The sequence below is a fragment of the Topomyia yanbarensis genome, chromosome 3 (genome assembly GCF_030247195.1).
Source record: "Topomyia yanbarensis strain Yona2022 chromosome 3, ASM3024719v1, whole genome shotgun sequence".
In the NCBI taxonomy this organism is placed as follows: Eukaryota; Metazoa; Arthropoda; class Insecta; order Diptera; family Culicidae; genus Topomyia; species Topomyia yanbarensis.
In genome coordinates, this window is record NC_080672.1 from 28,567,490 (window position 1) to 28,587,856 (window position 20,367).

Consider the following 20,367-nt stretch of genomic DNA (forward strand, 5'->3'; position numbering starts at 1 on the left):
TAATGCCAACGAAATAACCAAATTTTATTGTATTGTCTTGAATAATTTTAATGCATATACAACATTTTTTGTTTTCAATGTATTGCTTTATTGACTTCAAAACCTAACAGGATCTATTACTGCTTTTAATTTATTTTCATTCAAAGTTATTCCATATTCTGGATTTACAATTCATTTTTGTTTAACTCATATAGAAAGGCTGTGTAATCAGTCTAGAATCGATAACATAAACCCGAGAAAAGTCGATGGAGGATAAGAAGGGGCATACGAGGACGATTTCGTATTTTCCTCCATGGTGAATAGGGGATGTACAGAATCAAATTGCATCATAAGAAAAGGTTCATCAAAATTTATCCATTCAACCGATCGTTTTCAAACTTCCAGGGAGTTAAATAAAATTTCATAGCCATATCCAAACACACGTACCTTCTTCTTAACTCTGCTTTTAAGGTTTTGTACAACGTTTGGACCAACTTGTTTTTGTGTGGAAATCTATTTTATCCTCATTTCAGCTTCCGATTTCTCTCTCTTAGGATGTTTTCGGAGTACCTGATTCCTTCCTAAATTTCCTAATTGGTCACAATTTCGGGAGTTTAGATCCTTAGCCTTGTACCACTTCAGAACATCTCTCGTAGCGCCATTGTGAGACGTCAGAAGTGAAAATTGACGCTTTTGGAGGCATCCTGTCAAGTAGACCGTCCCACTGTTTTAACAGTGTGGCGACGGCCTTTGACTTCAACAGGACGCGGAATGCGATAAAAGTGAAAATTTTGTCAATTTTAAAATGTAATTAGTTTAAGAAACCACCATTGGGGCCAAGGGGCCTGTTGGTGAAGGTAATAAACATAAACATTAACTGTCCGTTGCGGTTGTCACGAACGGGAAGTTCCGCTTTCCACACGAGCAAACTGCCTGCCAAATCACATATTTTTTACAAACTCATACATCTTCTACTTTCTGATTTCCTCATGGACATCAAATATATCATGAGTACACGAGAATGCATTTCACCATCAGTTCTGGAAATTATGGAATCCAGTTCTTCAGAACTGGATTCCGTGATTTCCTTAACAGACGGTAAAGTGTATGCGGGTGTATTCAAATGTTAATGTTAAATGATCGTCAAATTGATGTATTATTTGTTGACAGATATGTTCAAAATACAAACAATTCACAGGTACATGGTTTCGGTTGAATTTTCTCTAAAACTGTGAACATATGAATGTTACTTCAAGTATCTTACGGGCCTTTGCTCATGGGAGGAATCTTTGTTCCCTTCTTTTAAAACAAAAGTAGAGAAGTCGCTCCAAAAGACACAACTACCTAGTGGTTCGTGGCAGTATCGGATTTTTTACTGCGACGCTTTGCAATAAGACTACCGATTAAACCTACGCTTCTTGTTTATTCGTATCCTTATCATCTTGGGACCACGGCTAGGTATTACTTGGCTGGGCGCATATAAACCATTCAAATTGTTCGATTCGATTTGTGGATGTGTTGATTCTACAATTTATCATACAATACAATTGACATGAAATAACACTAATTCAGTCTACGAAAAACTAGAAACAGTACCCTAGTGTAATACAATTTAAACTTAATTGTGTCGCAAAATTTGTTCACGAGCTTTTAAACCACGTGACAATATTATGCGTTGACGTTCTTAACTTTTTGAGTGTTGAGCAGTGCAGCGTTCCACATATGATGAAACTGGACACAGCAGGCTTCACACTTCGCCAGAAATCACATTTTCTGTTTTCAATTAATATTTAACAGCAATTTGCTTACAGATGAACAACACTTGCAACACTTGAAATCAACCGCTACTTTTATGATACTAAGCGGGCGAGCCCGTAATTTCATTCATTTCGATCTACACGTTCCTCACTGCAGGAATAGAAAGAACCGTTATTTTGAATCTTTTTAAATCCACCTACTGGTGCTATTCTCTTTTTCATTCATGAACTGTAGGATTACACGGTTGATTATTTTCAGTATGCATCAATGTAAATGTCTATTACAACGATACTACACTTGGTATCTATGTACAAAAATTAAAATTGGTGTTGATTTCACGATCACTTCTGTTTCAAACGTTGAGTATAGACGTATAGTATTGACTTTTTAGACCTACCATCGGTATATGTTACTATGTTTTAATTGCCGCAATGTTCTACTGTATCGATTTTGTTGGCTATTTTCGGCAAATTTGAGACTAAGAGAAACGAAAGCAATGAAATTGAAAGACGGATAGGTATTCTAGAGCGAATCAGTTATAAACTTAGAACGGAAAACTAGAACTAGGCAGGCTCATATGGGCATGATCGAAAGGAAATGTGAAGAATTCTTTGCCTTATGCAGAGTAGGAGTTGGGCGTTGCACCCAAGTCTACCGCATGGTCTATGGTAGAACATAACTCATCATCATGTTTTACCGCCGACGCCGGCTAGGTATTACTTGGCTGGCCGGCGTCGGCGTTAAAACATGATGATGAGTTATGTTCTACCATAGACCATGCGGTAGACTTGGGTGCAACGCCCAACTCCTACTCTGCATAAGGCAAAGAATTCTTCACATTTCCTTTCGATCATGCCCATATGAGCCTGCCTAGTTCTAGTTTTCCGTTCTAAGTTTATAACTGATTCGCTCTAGAATACCTATCCGTCTTTCAATTTCATTGCTTTCGTTTCTCTTAGTCTCAAATTTGCCGAAAATAGCCAACAAAATCGATACAGCACTACCATCGGTATGTATGAATTAGTTTCCACGAATATTATGAGTCGAAAAATTTTAATATCGTCTGTGGTTAGTTCATATTCTGCAGTAAAAGTGTGTTCTATTTCCATAGATTTTGAATGGATTGTCAGGCCTTTTCCAGATTCCCTGAAGTGTTTGTCCGGCTGGGGTCCACTAGGAGGTTTATAATAGTCTATTATCTTTCTCTGGAAGAAACTTACCTAGAGGCCGTGTGGCATCCGGCGGGTTGATGGATCTCAACCAAGAATTGATCCACTGGGTTCCTGCTCCTATGTCACAAGAGGCGATTTAAAACAGGGATCCTCAAGTCAAGGTCAACATAAACAAGAAACACGTCTATTGTTCTGCCTATTTTCCACAAAATGAACCATCACCTTCTGTTGATTTCAAAAGCGTTGTTTCATATTGTGGCCCCTCATACTCGGCAGTGAGGCAAATGCTCACCACATAATTTGGGACAGCTCAGATATCAATTTGAGAGGCACCGAATTGATGGAATACCCAAGCAGTACAAATCTGCACATACTTTATATAGGAAATCGCCCAACATTTGGACGATCTGGCAGAGAAGAGGTGTTAGATGTAACTTTCTGCTCTGACAGTATTACGCATGAGTTGGCAAAATGGCTTGTAACAAACGAGCTCGAACCGTCGTTATCTGATCATAAGTACATCGTCTTTGATCATTTAAACGCCTCGCTAGATATCGTTACATATCAAAATCCCAAATTTACGAACTGGGACCTCTACGAAGAGGGCTTGGCGACTAGATTTCATGGATATTTTCCGACGATTGAATCTCCAAGTGACTTGTATGAGGGCGTAGATATAGCAAACTCACTCATAGTAGAAGTATGCCAACAGGGTTGTCCGCTTCGAGTTATGCGTGCTTCTAGAGGAACACCTTGGTGGAATACTGAACTTGTTTGACTTAAAAAGTTATGTAGACAAGCTGTAGAGCTTGAAATCGCTGACGCAGGGACCGGTCGGAGACATTTAAGTTGGCTCGCAAAGCATACAGAAATGCCCTTCGATGCTCAGAGCGAAGTGGTTCAGAGGACGGTCAGGATGGCGATGACTGGTGAGTTCTTGATAACAGCGGCTGCTGTTATAGAGGCACTCTTGAGCATAAAACCGCTATATGAGTGTCTGAAACCAGAAGCACTTTCTTGTGCTTACAGTCTTGAGGTTACTGGGCTCTGGAGCAGAAACGCAATAGATCTTGCAACTAACCACACAAAACTGGTACCCCAAATGGTTATTTGGGATGAGTATACACTTACTCATGGTGTCCTTACACGCACACGTAGTTTTCCTTTTCAAACCTTCAATGCGAAAATTCTTCCTCGCGAGGAATGGCTGTCTGGTAGGATGGAGCTTGAAGAATACGTAGTTTGTTATACTGACGGATCTTTGTTGGAGCGACGGTGTATATTGTCGTGAAATGAGATTAAACTAATGTCATTTGCTTGGTAGATACTGTACCGTATTACAAGCAGATATCTTTGCGATACTGTGTGGTGTGCAATCGGCACTTCAACAGGGAATTTGCGGTAAAAGAATCTACACACCAAAAAAATCTGAATTTTATCGGTGACGTAATTACAAACATGACACAATTCAAAAACTCGTAATTCACGAAATGACGGAACATTACCGTTTTCCGTTTAATTTTACATGATACATATACTTTACATGCGCAGTGACATAAAATTACACTTCATACCATTCAGAACAAACGCTCTATGGAGAATAAAAATACATGATTCAAGAAATTAAACGTCATGTAAAATTAAAATCAAACGTAAAACTAAGTCATTTTTGATGCTCGTATATGTCAGGGTCAGGAGACGTAAATTTACACTATTTTTTCTAGGTGTGTATTTTTCCACTGACAGTCAGGCTGCCCTTCAAGCAAATGCTATCTATCTTCTATGGGTACCCGAACATTCCGGTATTTCTGGAAATGAATGGGCAGACCAATTGGCTAGAGCGGACGCAGCGGCTGACATCGTTGATCCAGAACCAGTTCTGCTACCGGCGATAAGTTGGATAAAGCACAAGATTCACCCTTGGGCTGCATCTGCACATGCCAAAAACTGGCGTAGCTTGCAAACTTGCGTTCAAACAAAAACTTTTTTGTCGGATGTGAGTCAGAAAATGTCAAAGAATTTGTTGCATTTTTCCAAGCAAATATGCAGTATTCTAGTCAGGGCACTGACTGGACATTGCAAACTCAATTCTCACATGGCTACTATTCAGCATGCTGAGTATTATTCGTGTGATCTTTGTGAATCGGATTACGGAACTTCATATCATTTAATATGTAACTGCCCTACAGTAATGACATTGTGTATCCGGAATTTTGGTTCACCATATAGACACGGAAAAAAATAGTTCCCAAAATCGTGAAGAGAGTGTCATAAATTCTGGAACAATCACGAAAACAGGACCATGAACAAAAACCATATGTTTTATAATTATGTTCCATTTCCATTGATTAACGCCAATATAACGCTTTCATCAGTGGAGATATTTGTTTTTGTTTTGTAAACTTCAGTCACGATTTCCGCCATATCACTACCAAATCGATTTTCAATCATTGTGAACTATTTCATGACTCCTAATCATATTGGTCAGGAATCAATATCCGTGTTTGCTAAATAGGTCACAAAATCATAAAATGTTATTCATGTATACGTGAAATGATTCATGATTTTTAGCGAATTAGTCACAACTCACCATTCGTGCTCATGAAATTCACAAAATCGTGAAATAATTTTCATGTATTTATGAACTAGTACATGATTTTTAGTCACGACTTGCCACTAGTGTTCATGAAGACATCCGTGATCATTTTCAATTTAATGCAACTCTGCACATGGTCTTGAATTTTTCACGTGAACTATTTCCAAAATTTGTTATTTTTCATGAAATATCGTATGGTTATGGCCAGCTTCTAGCGATTAGTAATGGGTGCGAACAGTAGATAAAAGCAAACTATTAGAACCTCGAACATCGTTATTCATTTGATAAGCTTGACTGTGATGTATGGACAGGAAACGAAAACCGCGCTGATCGCCAAAAAATATTATAGTGTCACAAACCGTGTTCGTGATGTAATTCACAATACAAGATACCAAATCATATTGTCACATTACTCAGAGTAAAAATCCGATAGTAATTAAACATGAACATTACTCCACGTGTAAAATTCGAAAGTAAGCTCAAGAATAAAATATCACGATAAGGTGCATATAAATTACAAAAATCGTGACTTAGATCCTGAAATCGTGAACAACACAAATTACTTCACTTGTGACTAAAATATCACGATATTTTGCCAAAAAAATCCGATAGTAAACTCATGAATAAAACATCACAGAAACGAGATCAGAAATTACAAAAATCGCGAAATCATAAACATCGTTTTAATGATATACTGCAAATCAGTGTACCCCCAAAGTATGAACAAGAATCATAAAAAAACTAAACATATCCAGAGAAGAACCACAGTAACCCAACTAAACATTGCCATGTACATTTTTGTGCGAGCTAGTTTTTTAAAAACACAGAGTTTCATGAATACGAGGCTTATTATCCATAATTTCAGAAACTTGATCACGATTTTCTTGAATCATTCAGTTCACGAAACCGTGATTTTTTGTTCATGAATTTATGAACGGATTTTTTTTCCGTGTGAAGGCGACGAAGGAGCATTTATTCAGTAGACTGTATATCAAGGATATTATAATACGGACACAAGTTTTATGAGCTGTACCTGGTTGGTGGATTTCGGATTACAGGTCATATCGTGTGCTTCCGGTTATGTCCCAGACCCGCCCATTTTTGCTGCTTTTATGATCTATTTTTATGCACTTTTTCGTGCTAAGATAAGACAATTGGTAACATGCAGTCATACATCGAGTGAAGATAGGTGACCACATGTTTGCTTCACTTCTGATTTGTTTTTCAATTTATTATATCTCCTGTAATTTCTGTCTCTTTCATTGTGTTCTTGAAAGTTACATTTTGCGCCAGGCTCTGGTTTGTGTACTATCCTTAAATGTCGAGCAAGATTCAGACTTCCCTATAAGTCTTTTATAAAGGACTACCGCATCTTCACGCCCACTCACAAAGTTGAGATCGATGGTGTGGGCATCGATTCGAGTTAGTTATGTGTATATACTACTGAAGCAAGGGGTTGGTTATTTAGCCCTTAAATGCATACTGTTGCGATTTGGCAATATATCAAATTTTGTGATATAAAGACATAACAGGAGGAATAGTATTCATCCCGAAAAATCAGTACCAAGGAAAAATGAAGTTCATGCATTTAAGGGTTTAAGTAATCCTTTGGTCCAGTTAGCGAAGATTTGTTTGGTAATCACACGTGACGGGATTACATTGTGAACTCGTATCGAGTGATCTTTTGCGGGACCGCTTTGCATATGGTCGGTGTTAAGTCAGACCGGACTAAGTCGCAAAACATCAAAAAATGAGATAATTATAGCATTGGAAAAAAAATTTCGTCAGCTACATTCGACTCTTGTCAGATTTGAAATATGTAACAATAAACAAGAATTATGGCAAAAATTAATTTCCAATCATAATGTAAAGGATGCTGCGATTCAAACTTTAAACTCGTTTTTCTCGAAATCAATATTTTGTCACTTAGTCCGGTCTGACTTAACACCGACCATATATTTACGTCTTTTTCGATAAGGATCATTTTCCTGTTCGGCGCGTCATGCATTGCAGCATTGCTTTAAATGAAAGCAAATGGGTAATTCTACTAATGAGTATCGGTGTGACAATTGCACAGAGAATCATGAAGGGGGGGGGGCGGTCATAGCGTAGTTTGTAAATCGATTGCCTTGTACGCAGCTCACCTGGGTGTATAATTTTTACATTCTGGTCGTATGTCTATCTGTGTATGTGTTCGTCTGAGTATCTGAGAAAGCTAGGTCAGGGATGTAGAACTGGCGTATATGATAGAATAGTGGGTAATTTATTGTCTCGCGTGCAATTTTAATCTCTTTACATCTTTTTTATCTCTATTCTGCATGCTATTTTCCTTTTTTACTATATCCGAAATTAGAATTCATACTAACACTCACTAACACAATCAAATGCTCAAATGCACTCACAATTTCTCTCACTCCGAACGTACAAACGCTAGTTTCCTTTGCAATAACACAAACCTAGTCACAAAGGCGAACATGTGATTACAATCATCCACACATACATACGCCCGCGATCTCACTAACACTAAAACACTCCGGTAATTTAACGTTTTAGTACTTATACCTACGGTTCGCGCGATCTTGAATCGGTTTCGTCTGAAAGACCCTACACTCGCTCCTAGCAGCCTAGACTCATGCCTTCAGTTGAATCAATCAGAAAAAATGACGCTCGTATCCACTAGGCACCAAGTTCCATGGTTACATCACTGGGTACTCTAGTGATAAGGGAGAACTCACTCTCTCCTCGCATCGTTCAACGTTCACTGAAAATAAAGTATCAGATTCTCGGTCCATCATCCAAGAACATACTCGAATATGCGAATGGTCACGCGGTTATCAAATCAAATGTATACGCGCAAAGTTACATATGCGCTAGCACACACGATATACAAACGTCCACGCAACATAAAACGCCCACGCTATCGAACACATATCTTACAAACGCCCGAGCCCTTCGCGATGATACACAAACAAACATTGCTATTGCAATCGCAATAGCAATGTTTGCCGGCTCTGGAGCATCTAGGAGCAAGAAGCGTGTACTAGAACAAACCCTTTTTTCCACAGAAATTATCCCAAGTAGCACTTGCAACATGTTCTAGAAAAACAACAAAAGTTATTTGTTGCATTACAATGACAACAAAATTGCAAAAAACACTACTGTTGCATGTGTGAAACACAGCGGTTGCACGTTACATCTTAGTAATTTTTTTGGATTTCTAATGTTTTCTAAAACAATCAACTTTGACACATATCATGGATGTTTTTGAAACGTGTTCGTGACTCTACTGCACAGCTAAAACAATTTTGTTGCAAGCATCATCGCGAAAATTATTATTCAACTTGTCAGCAAACTTTATTCTGGATACACTTATAAAACTTTTACCCAACTTGAGTTTGTAGCATAGTAGAAATAAAAACAACCGCCATATTTATTGATAGAATGAATTATTTCTCTAAAAAATTTGCTGACGAAAAGTTAATATGTTTAGATCTTTGGATGAGAACCCAAAATTTTCATCATTAATATGCTTCAAATTGTTGATTACTCTCGAAAAAAGCATATTTGAACACAGTGCCTTTCGTACGATAAATAATTCACAAAATAAGTATAAAATTTATTGAGTTTATATCAACGTTGTTTGAAGGCCCTTTAAAAATATCAAAGTATTTTCAAAAATTACTCGATTCATTTTTATTGGTTATACATTTTCACCCATATTAATAATATTGTCGTATTTGACTGTGGACGTAATATTTATGCTTTATTTGCATAACAATTTCATGAAACACATTAAGTCTAATTTCATTTCGACAAAGTTGTTCAAAGCAATCGCTAGCATTATTGCAACAATCTTTGTTGTTATTATGATTCTTGGTACATCATACGGAACAAATGAACATGTTGCCTATAAGCTCCACCTCTTGCGCTTTTTTAATTGCATAACAGTTGAATAACGCTTGCTGCACGCATATTTTCACAATTCAATGTTTGATATTGGTGTTGTAAAAACAGCTTATCAACATACCGTGTTGCTTGGGATATTTCTAACCTACGGCAAAATGAGATACCTTGCAAAAATTTTGATTCATTTTGAAGTTGCAAATAAGAAAAAACAAAAGGAGAATAAAGTGTATATACTTACTCTTCCTTACCCCTTCCCTATTGTATTTATCACGACACCAAAACCAAACTGCATCATAGCAAACCAAAGAAACCTTCAACATGATATCATCATCGTTCACACAACTTTTCCCATTGACAAACAGGGATTTCCGATTCAACTCAACAGCCTTCCTGGCCTGATAAGAAGGTAGCGAAACATTGAATACCGTAGTATGTATTTACTATTAGGTTATGATGATGATGATGATGATGATGATGATGATGATGAGGACGACATTTTTGGCAAAGGAACCTCTATTCGGCGTGTCAAGTGCTCTACTTTTGATGGGACTGCTGATGGGGAACTGGGTGGGGTAAAAAAAAGGGAAAGAACTTTTTCTTCGCTTGCTGTATAGAACATTTTTGTATGCCAGTGACTAATTTGAATTTTCTTTTTTCTGTTTCCCCTTTCCACAGCATCGTTCGCTCGTTCGGAGTTTCAATTTACGGTTCTGCCCAAGTATACCCAGGTGTACGAGGGCGAGTCGGTGGTGTTCAAGTGTCGAGCTTCCTACGACGATGAGATCGACTTTTCCTGGACGCTGAATGGTAAGTTTCAAACCGGTGCGCTGTGTCCTCTGCTGGTAATGGGACGATGCCGGACAAAGCTGAAGTTGAAGGAATTTTCCAACGAAGCACAAAAATTTGCATTAATTTTCTTCAAATTTCTGATTTTGAATTCAATTTCAGATTTTGCTCTCTCTCTCTCTCTCTCTCTCTCTCTCTCTCTCTCTGTCTCTCTTTTCGTCAAAGTTGGCACAAGTGGCACAAGGGGTAAATGGCCTCTTTTGCCATGTGCCATTTCTTTGTCGCCTGCTGATATGGACAGAGCTTAGCTCTGTGTGCCTTGTCTTTTATTTCTGGGCCGTCCCCTTTGCGGAACATTAATTTTTACTGTATATAACTCCGGCACCGGCATTCATGCTACTTCTTTCTTTCCGCAGGCAATCCCATCCGACTAGATCATCGTGTGTATTTAAATGGTTCCAATCTACATATAAACTCCGTTTCCCAGCGGTTGGACAGCGGGGATTACGTGTGCTTGGCGACGGCCGAATCTTCGGGGGCACGGGTTGCCACCCCGCCGGCCAAGCTGGATGTCATTCGTAAGTCTACATTTTATACGGGGATTGGTTTTGTTTTGCCACTCTGCCATTTGGTTCAACCTGATGTTATCAAAGAGTGGCGGCCTACCAAGTGCGATGATTTTGTTAGTCAAACAACAATATATTTTTGACAATTTGTTCCGATCGAATAACAAATCAATTGACACATTATGGATATTTATGATTTGTTTGTTTGTTATAAGCATTGTACACCAGTTTGGGAATAATATGGCGTATTTCAGGAATGCTCGAAAGGATTTAAAGTTGCCTTCACAAGAGCAAAAATTTGATGTAATGTACCTTATGACAAACTTTTATTTACAATTTCGCCAATTTGCTTCGTATTTCCACTCGTAAATTTTTCCAAATCGTGCATAACGAATGTGTTCTTTTTTTAAATACCCTACACCGACCAACGAGCAATTCGGTACTGATCGAAAGTACTGATTTAAAGACCCAAGTCATGCCAAAATGTTATACAATATAGATACACCGTGGGACAATGCATCCGCGGTGTTCCAAAGAGAAAACAAAGCCAGTGCCAATGTGAGTTCATAGCCCTTCGTTCGAAATTTACTGCTTTTTCATATCATACATGAATAAAAATTATTAAACATATAAAGCTTTAGTGCAACGTCAACACATTTTTCATGCCTGCCACGGTCCGTGCACGATCATACCATGTCCTTTCGTAACTGCGAAAATGACGATGATGACAATTTATGTCTATGTCCTATCGCGCTGCTGGGTGCATCCTCTTGGCTGGATTCCCTATCTACATACAGTGCCGGACAAAATCATAATGCCATCGGGGTATTAGAATTCCTCTTTGGAGGGTAACCTCCAAGTAATGGTTGAGATAATTCCATTCAACGGCGGACATTAATACTAAAGCTTTCTAAGGATGAAAAATGAACATGAGAATAATTAGATCCAATCATTCATCGATATTTTGAAGAAACTAGCGAACTTTTATATTGGTCCCGCACATCGTCCGGCAAACATATTTTTCAGTTACGATATTGGTTAGCCGATTCCACTTATAAACAGTTATCCAGAATGCAAAATTAAGAAGGAATTTTAGGTGTTTACTAAAACTAAATAACTAAAAAGTCTTATTATGTCTTACTGTTGCCATTTGGCAACATACCGAATTCTGTGATATAAAGCCTCAACAAGAGGTGAATATTGCATCCATAGCGAAAAATCAGTAACAAAGAAAAAACAATTTCATGCATTTAAGGGTTAAAACGACACTTAGGATGGTCCCAATTTTACCAAGCTAAAGAAAGTTAACTTTTCAATAATTCTAGATAGAGCCATACGATCTTCAGTGAAGTTGTAGAACGACAAATTTAAGAAAAGTTTGCTAAAGACATGTAAGCTCTGTCTATCATATTTTTCATTTTTCAAGACATTTTAAATCAAGGTTTAAATTGTTTATTAATGTTTCTTGGAACAACTGTTTTCTTCGTATAACTTTTGCGGTATTGATTAAAAACTGAAGTAGTCATCAGACAACTTTAAAATTGTTTTAGGGCGAATAACACGGTGCTACAAAATAAAAAAGTGAATGTACATTTCAATATTAATTCTTCATAAGAGCTAAAGAGATTTTTGTAAACAAACTTATTTCGCTCATTATTCCGCTGCCGAGTTGAATTACATGAAAAATACACATGAATCAACATCTTTACCCTTAGCAGAATCAATATAAAATGTTTTCTGTATTGAAATTATAACAATTTAAGAGAAATCAGCAAAACAAAGGTTTGTTTACAAATCTTATTAGCCCTATTCAAAAGTTGATATGGATTTGAAGTGGGCTGTTAAAGGTTGGAGATCTCATTAAATACAACACAAATTCATATTTGATCAACTTAATATACCCTCAAAATCTTGATGTAGGGCAAAAAACTATTGTTCAGTATTTTCTTCACGAAAAAATTACTATACTATTCCGATTTTAAATTCTGTGTTTTTGTTGTTGTGTTTTTGAAAGAAGAAGAAATGACCTTTCCAACGGTATGCTATATTATGTTCTTCTGTAAAAAGTACTATGCGGTTCTGGGACAACAATATGAAAGTAACCTTTATTTTGCGATTTTTTTATTCAAAGTATAATAATTGCTCTACATTTTTATTAGGAAGAGTTTTTGTTTAAATAGAAATATAGGAAAAACATTTAATTCCGCATCCAACAACCTACTTATGATCAAAATCGGTTGAAAAAATGGTAGTTATTAGTTTTTTTTTCCAAATTAGAAACTTGCTCGCATGAACTTTTGAGGGGACGGTCTCATATAAAATTTTCAAAAAATGCATTTTTTTGCTCGATTACGTATACGTTCAAAAGTATGTGTGTGAACTTTTAGCTTGAAATTGGAAAAAATAATGGAAGATCTTATAGTGCGAGAAAATACCTCACTGACCCCTTAAGAGTTCATGCGAGCAAGTTTCTAATTCGGAAAAAAATAATATTAATGCCATTTTTCAACCGATTTTGATGATAAATAGGTCTTAGGATGCGAAATTGAATGTTCTCTCTATTTTTTTTGTTAAAACAAAGACACGTCTTTAGAATAATGTTGAACTATTTTCATAATTTTCATGAAAAAATCGCAAAATTATGATTGTTTTCATATGGTTGTCCCAAAACCACTAAGTATTTTTGACAAAAGGACATAACATATGCAACACAAAACAACGTCTGAAAAATGTAGTATACCCTCAAAATCTTGATTTATGGGGAAAAAACCATTTTTCGGTACTTTTACCACTAAAAAAATTTCTACGCGGTCATTTTTCAACCGATTTTAATTTTTTAGTGTTCTGGAAAGAAGAAGAAATAACCTGTTCAACGGTATGCTATATAGTGGTGAGTCAAGTTTACCATCTGTCGCTTGCTGATGCGTTTGTCTCCATGTCGTCGTCGCTAGAGCTTTGATTTTCGCTGATACATGTTTGGTGCTTTTTGTGTTTTCGAGTGACTGTGGTATAAGCGCCTTCTTTCAAGTTTATTTCTTCCCTAGAATGGCAGTGGATTGTTTGTCGGGCATTAATTTTCTGCCAGCTGTCTGTGGTGTATCAGCTTCAGCTTCAGCTTGGTTTTTCATGGATTGTTTCTTGGTGATAGTTTAAATGTTTTCACGGTGAACTATATAAAAAATATAGTTTCACTCTCATTTATTTTGTAGAGTGGGTATTTTTTATCATAATAAAACACGCAACTTTTCTGAAACAACTAAATAGCTTTGAATGCTTTGTAAATTGTAATTATGTTATGTTAAAATTATAATTATGTTATGAATTATTCTGATAGGACTGGATTTCACTCACAAAACGAAGATAAAACGTTTGTACGAAATCACCCGTTCAGTAGTTATACACTTTATATGTGGCCCTCTATTGAATGATTTTCTAGCAGGTGATGTACAATTTTACCTCGTTCCGATTTATTGTATTATAAAATTAAATCATGAAAAAATAAAATTTAAAGGTTTTGTCCAGCTAGGTGACACTGTGCGCCTGGATATTTTCAAATATTTTATAAAGCAGTGAATGCAGCAATTTTATGCATATTCTTCCATATCCTGAAGAAAACATTCATGTTTTTTGGCTTACCCATTTTTCAAAAAAAGTACTCCGAAACAACAATCGCACGCACACGAAAACAGAGAACCGCAAAATTTTGTGAGATAAAACGGAGCTACATGAAAATGATATATATGCTTTTCACAATATTACCATAGGTGAGAAACAGCTGGAGGTCCGAATTGGCCAGCGGTCCGAATTGGGCCACTTCCCCTAATGTTCAAAGTGGTTGTACTTTTTTGAAATAGTTCGGAAAGATCGTTTGTAATACATCATACGTAAAAATTGATGTACTTTCTGGAAATGTATGTTTTTTTTGCTCCTTTTTGCGCCGAGGAACAAAAAAATAAATTTTCATGATAAATCCAAAGGAGACGCATGGTAGGGTCCATCATGCAAATTTTGAATGTCTCTCAGAATTATCAACAATTAAAAAAAAAACAGTTGTAAATTCACTTCACTATTTTTTGAAAATAAATTTTAAGATATAGCGCACTTCATATTCGTAAATGTTAAATTTTTGAATCACCCTACGTGTCAAAATATTGAGTTAAAAATATTTAAAAAAAACATCAAATATGAATTCAGTGTCATAAAACACCCGAAGATGAAGCTTTCATCAAATTTGGGGCAATTTTTGAGGCTTTGCCCAACTTTTGTATGTGCGGCGGTTAATTTAGCAATTATATGGAAAATGTGTATGTTTTACTTCTGCCATATCCTGAAACTAAAATTCATGCGATAAACCTGAACGAGTTGAAATTGTACACCACCTGTTAAAAAATATTCAATATCGGTGTTAATCTTCCGGTAGACGCGCTAGTACAGAGAGTACACGCGAACGTGTCTTTGAACACCAGTGCCTACTCGTACAGTGAGCCATTAGGTTTTACACCAACCGACATAACCCCACAAAATGAGCCGGATGAACTTCGTTTGACAATTCTCGGTGGTTTGTTTACATGGAAGTTACGTGAGTTCGAATGTAACAGATGAGCACCCGTTGCACTCGCACTCACGCAACTGACAAAGTAAACAAACCACCGGGAATTGTCAAACATGAACTTCATTCATCATAAGGTAATTCGTGTCGTCATCTTGTAGAACTCAATTCACGCGACATCATTCCTGCCATACATAAAGGTTCCAACAGTGTATAACTTCTTAACGGGTGTTTGCAGACGGTTTTACGGTTTTCGTTTTGTAGGTGAAACCTACCTTCGAATATTGTTAACCCTAGAAAGTTGCACTGGGGTACAAATGTACCCCACGCCAATTTTGGAGTCATTTGAAAACGAGAATTCGGCATTTACCGACCTGGATCCCTAACAGTAATTCAATTTAGAGTTCATAGTAAGAGTAGGATAAAGTGGTAGAGGCAGTTTGCTTTTAGCCTTCGTGGAAGCAGGAGTTGAAGCTGACATGGGGTACATTTGTACTCCAGTGTACCGTTGTCGTTAGCGTTTCGTGCTGTCAGTGGGAATGTAGGGAAAAACCGATAACCCTTTTTATGGGTTTCCACAAAACCAAGAAAGTTGTAGTTTCTGCGCAGAATTCTTCTTCGAAAAATTCTTAACAAGGTCTGATTTTGTCAGTGTCGTTTTTGTATGCCATTATTATATTATTTTCAGTCTTTTGGGTCACAAGACATGAAATTTCAATATCCACTCGGTAAATATATTTTTCTTCGTGGACCCCCAGCAACGACTTCACGACACCCTTGGGGTCTGCGGATCCCATGTTGAGAGTCACTGCTTTAGAGCATATGCTAGTAATATTTTCGTTGAAAGCAGCACAAGACAATTATTCGTATCCTTCCCTCTGCGAAAGGCAAATTGAATTTTGATAACAAGCCATTTACCTTCACTAAATTGTCTAGGCGTAGTACAATCAATCGGTCGATACGAATTGTGGTCGAAAGCTGGTTATCGCGGTATATAAATAACAATCAATGTTTCTTGTCTCCAGTCCCGAGGACCAAAGCTCTTCTGTAGAAACCAGCTGTATAAATTCAATTAGCAACTCTTTGCTGGATCAGGAAGATTCTTCAAAAAATGAGTTTGATTCTATCTGATTCAAGACGCTAGTGCTCCTGGCAATTCATCGTTAAATGGGGTGTGAATTGTGCGACACGTCACACACAATTTTCTGCCTAGAAACAGAGTACTGCCATACCTTTCATGCAAAGTCTAAAGTTTATAGCGTCGAATTTTCTCGTTTGTTCGAAATAAAACAACTCGGAAAAATGCAAATATCGTTTCTTTAGCATGACAATTTCTACCTAAGGTTTACTACAATTTTGAATGCAAAAGATTCGCCCGAACCTATTCCTCGAGTTCCGGCTCTGCATCAACGTCAACGATCTCGTTCAGGTTCACAACTGAACAGCACTTTAGTTGTTTTTTTGGCAAACTAGCTACAAGCCCGGCTTTATAATCCTTGCGAATTTGAACAACAAATCAGGAAATGAATCGCTTTGCTTCAATACATCAAACGAGTCACAAACGAGTCGGATGTCTCTTTGACTATTTTGTAGCTTATCTTTGACCCAACCAATTCAGTTTATCGGGACGCCATGTTCAAGCATTTTCTGACACCACAGTTCATTTCATTGCACTGAATCGTGTACTACGTTGAAATCCACAAATAGACGACGAGTTCCTAAGTGGTGTACCCAGATCAATGATTAGTCTTTAAGTAGATTTCTTATCAAACCAGAAAATCTCTGCAGAGTTTAAAATTTTTGACAGGATTTTCATTCCAAAATCCCGATTCATCATCTAAAAATGTGTTTCAAATGTTTTTAATGGACTTTACAGCTGTTCTAAATATACGTTTTGAATTCGCAGGATTTTTAGATTTAAGCTGATTATCAATAGGTTGTTGCAATATGGCGTCTGAACATTCAATATTTTACTAAGAGACATTAAATTTGAGCAACAACCGATTGGTAATAACAAACAATGGCTGAACTACGAATTACAGAAAGAAAGATGTTTTCCACAGTGCAGCAGTAAATTGTCTATTTTTTCCTTTTTTTGAAGTTAGATTATGATCTCAATAAATTTAAATTTTAGGTCGATTGATCGGTTATTTATAAAAATTTGCATTCAAATTACTATATTTTTATAGGCTGATCGTATTGTTTTGTCCGCCACTGTATGACCGGTGTAGAGTCCTTCCCGTTTCGTATTAGCCGTGGATTGCTCCAGTCGTGGCACCCGTGCAGAAACCCGGCTTCGAAATAGGAGCGACAGGAGCAATCTACGACTGGAGTCGGTTTTCGCTTCTAGGTGCTGATCATACAGTTCCACTGACTGCTTGCCTGCCTGCATTCAAATGCAGGATGCGTTAAATATCACCGCGCCATCATCTGCAGTGTCTGCAGCGAGTACGGAAAATGGCTATTATATAATTCATATAAATAACCAGGAAGAGAACGAAGCCGGTTGAAAGCTAAACAATAGTTTACAATTGAGTCAAACAAAATAGTCCTCTGACGAGTCAGGTTCAGAGGACATGAGCTCTCGTCATTTCCTTAATTGAAATAGCGGGACTATTCGTCTAATTATTCTGGTCGAACTTAAGGTTTTAATTGAAATAGAATAAACAGAACATGTAATCGGCTCGATCTGATTGAGGAAATGTTGTGTCACTAAGTTGAGATGTAGATCCGGTTGGGATGTGGTGCAAAAAAAAAGAAAGTACACATGCTAAGGTTCAAAATAATATAATGTTTTGTGACTTTAACCGCTAGCGACATTGATTATCTTGTAAACACGGTTGTTGCTGGGCCTGCGGTCACTGACTGTGTGGATACTGTCACATTCATATGTGTAACCTATCTCCGGGGGGAATGCATAACCGAAACAGACTCAAACCAGGCGTATCGAGCAAAAGCCTTTGCACCTTCGGTCGAAGGATGGGGAAGGGAACCCATCGAACTTCGACTCTATGCGCCTATCTCTCGACAGCCAAGTATGAGGTGTGGGTCGACTGTTTCTTTGAAGTATCTGGGTCTACAGCTCCTCGCGCCGACCGATTATGAAATATGATACGCCCTAGGATGGAGACCAAAATGACATGAAATCGTTCTGACAGTTATTAGCAGGGTTAGCGCTGAGTATACATTTTTTCCATACGGTCGAAGATAAACATTAGATCAAGTCGTCGGAGAAAAAAAAGAGAAGAAGGAATTAGAGGAAAATGAAACCATCCGTTGTGATATAAACGGTTGTGACGGTGACGCTGGCTGGTGAATGATGAACTCGGTTTTCATCGGGACTGGGGCAGAAATAACATTAGTTGTTTGTTATGCTTTCCGGACTGTATAGTTTCAGTTCGTGTGCAGCTTCGGAAGAATAAATCATAAATAATTATGCTTATAAACTCGGTGCACTCTTTGAACTTGACGCCATGTGCCGACCATATTCGAATCTACCATGTGTTTTAATTATGTTGCCATGGTGGATGATTTGATTATGACACACAGCGAAGTATAGAGGTACATACAATTTTAAAAGAGAAGAGCGGTGATTTGCATGAAGAGTGCAAAGGGCGTCTTTATTCTTATTTTTATTTGCTCTGACGTGCATGCCATCGCTGTTTACTAGATGCAAAATATTCTTTCGCTTCGGTGTTGTTTAAAAACTCGTACCAAAATTCGTTGGCTAAAACTGAAATATTCAACCGTTTAGAAGGCAGGCATAATAGAAACTAAGACACTTCAGGGTGGTCTGCCCGAAATCGAAGACATCTTCCAGGTTCTCTGCTGTACATAACTTTAACTGGTCTATCTTACGGCAGGCGCGCTACATTTCATAGCACACTATAGATAGCCGTGTTGTATGAGCCTTCCAATGTCAGCATGCTTGTACGCTAGTTTCAGCTCGTGGTTTATGCGTCTGCGTTATTCTCCATTTTCTACTGTGTGCCGAATATTGAACGCAAAGTTCTTCTCTCAAACACACCGAGTACTCGATAGTCTTCTTCCTTCAATGCTCATACCTGATGGCCATACAGAGCAACTCGGTATCAGCGATTAGTAAGGAGCAAGTTTTGTGCGTGTCTGTAGGCTACGGGACTTTGGCTGACTACGTAAACCATAGACAATCCCAATCGCAGCAGCAACACGCTTTTTTATTCGCGACTAACATCGTTATCACATGTCACTAGCATTCCAAGGTATATGAATCCATCGACAACCCACTAACCATCGATTTCCCCCTCGGAGCACACACCGTTCGGACTGTCTTACTTTACGCAGCCTCTCTTTTAAAATGCAATAATGCCTCTTCCACTACTTTGCGATCAACGCTAATGATGTCAAAGTCTTCTGCGAAGTCAAGTTACATGTCAGATCTCATGACTATGGTCCCGTTCCTTTGCACACCATAACATCGTATCGCACCCTCGAGGTCTACGTTGAACGAGTCGGATGTCTCTCCGGCAATTTTGACGCTTTATTTTGACTCGTCCAGCGTCACACGAATCAGCTTAATCAGTTTTGTCGGAAGCCATGTTGAAGCATTATCTGCCACAGTTTGTTTCATTTCATTGAATCATACGCCGTCTTTAAATTCACAAACAGATGGTGAGTTCGCTAAGTTGTATTCCCTGAATTTATCCAGAATTTGTCACAGGGTGAACAATTGGTCCATCGTTGATCGCCCTTCTCGAAACCTGCGTTGATATTCACCGACAAAGGTTTCAACCAACAGGCGGAGTCTGTAGTGAGAGATGTGGCGTAAAAACTGCATTTACGAGAAACTTTTTTGCAAGACGTACAAAGTCAAAGTGTGCGGAAGGGTTCCAACGCGAAAAAACAGTTTTTTGTCAAATTATTTTAGAAAGATGGGTGAAGCTAATTGATCGAATTTTTGTAGATTATACTACATCATTTAAATAACATTCTGTAATTTTTTCATGCAAAAATATCAACTAGCGACTCGGTGACGAAGCTTAGAACGTCTCTGGAAAAAAACATGATTTTCGGTGT

At 37.7% G+C, this 20,367-nt stretch overlaps 1 protein-coding gene across 1 annotated transcript in view; it reads left to right on the forward strand.

The window, feature by feature from the left end:
• Positions 1-20,367, forward strand: part of LOC131687224 (tyrosine-protein kinase-like otk) — a 145,209-nt gene that overhangs the window by 1,430 nt on the left and 123,412 nt on the right. Inside the window, exons 2-3 of the mRNA XM_058971290.1 lie at positions 10,087-10,218; positions 10,614-10,775. Of these exons, the coding sequence (XP_058827273.1) occupies positions 10,087-10,218; positions 10,614-10,775 (294 nt within the window). The remainder of the gene's footprint in view (positions 1-10,086; positions 10,219-10,613; positions 10,776-20,367) is intronic.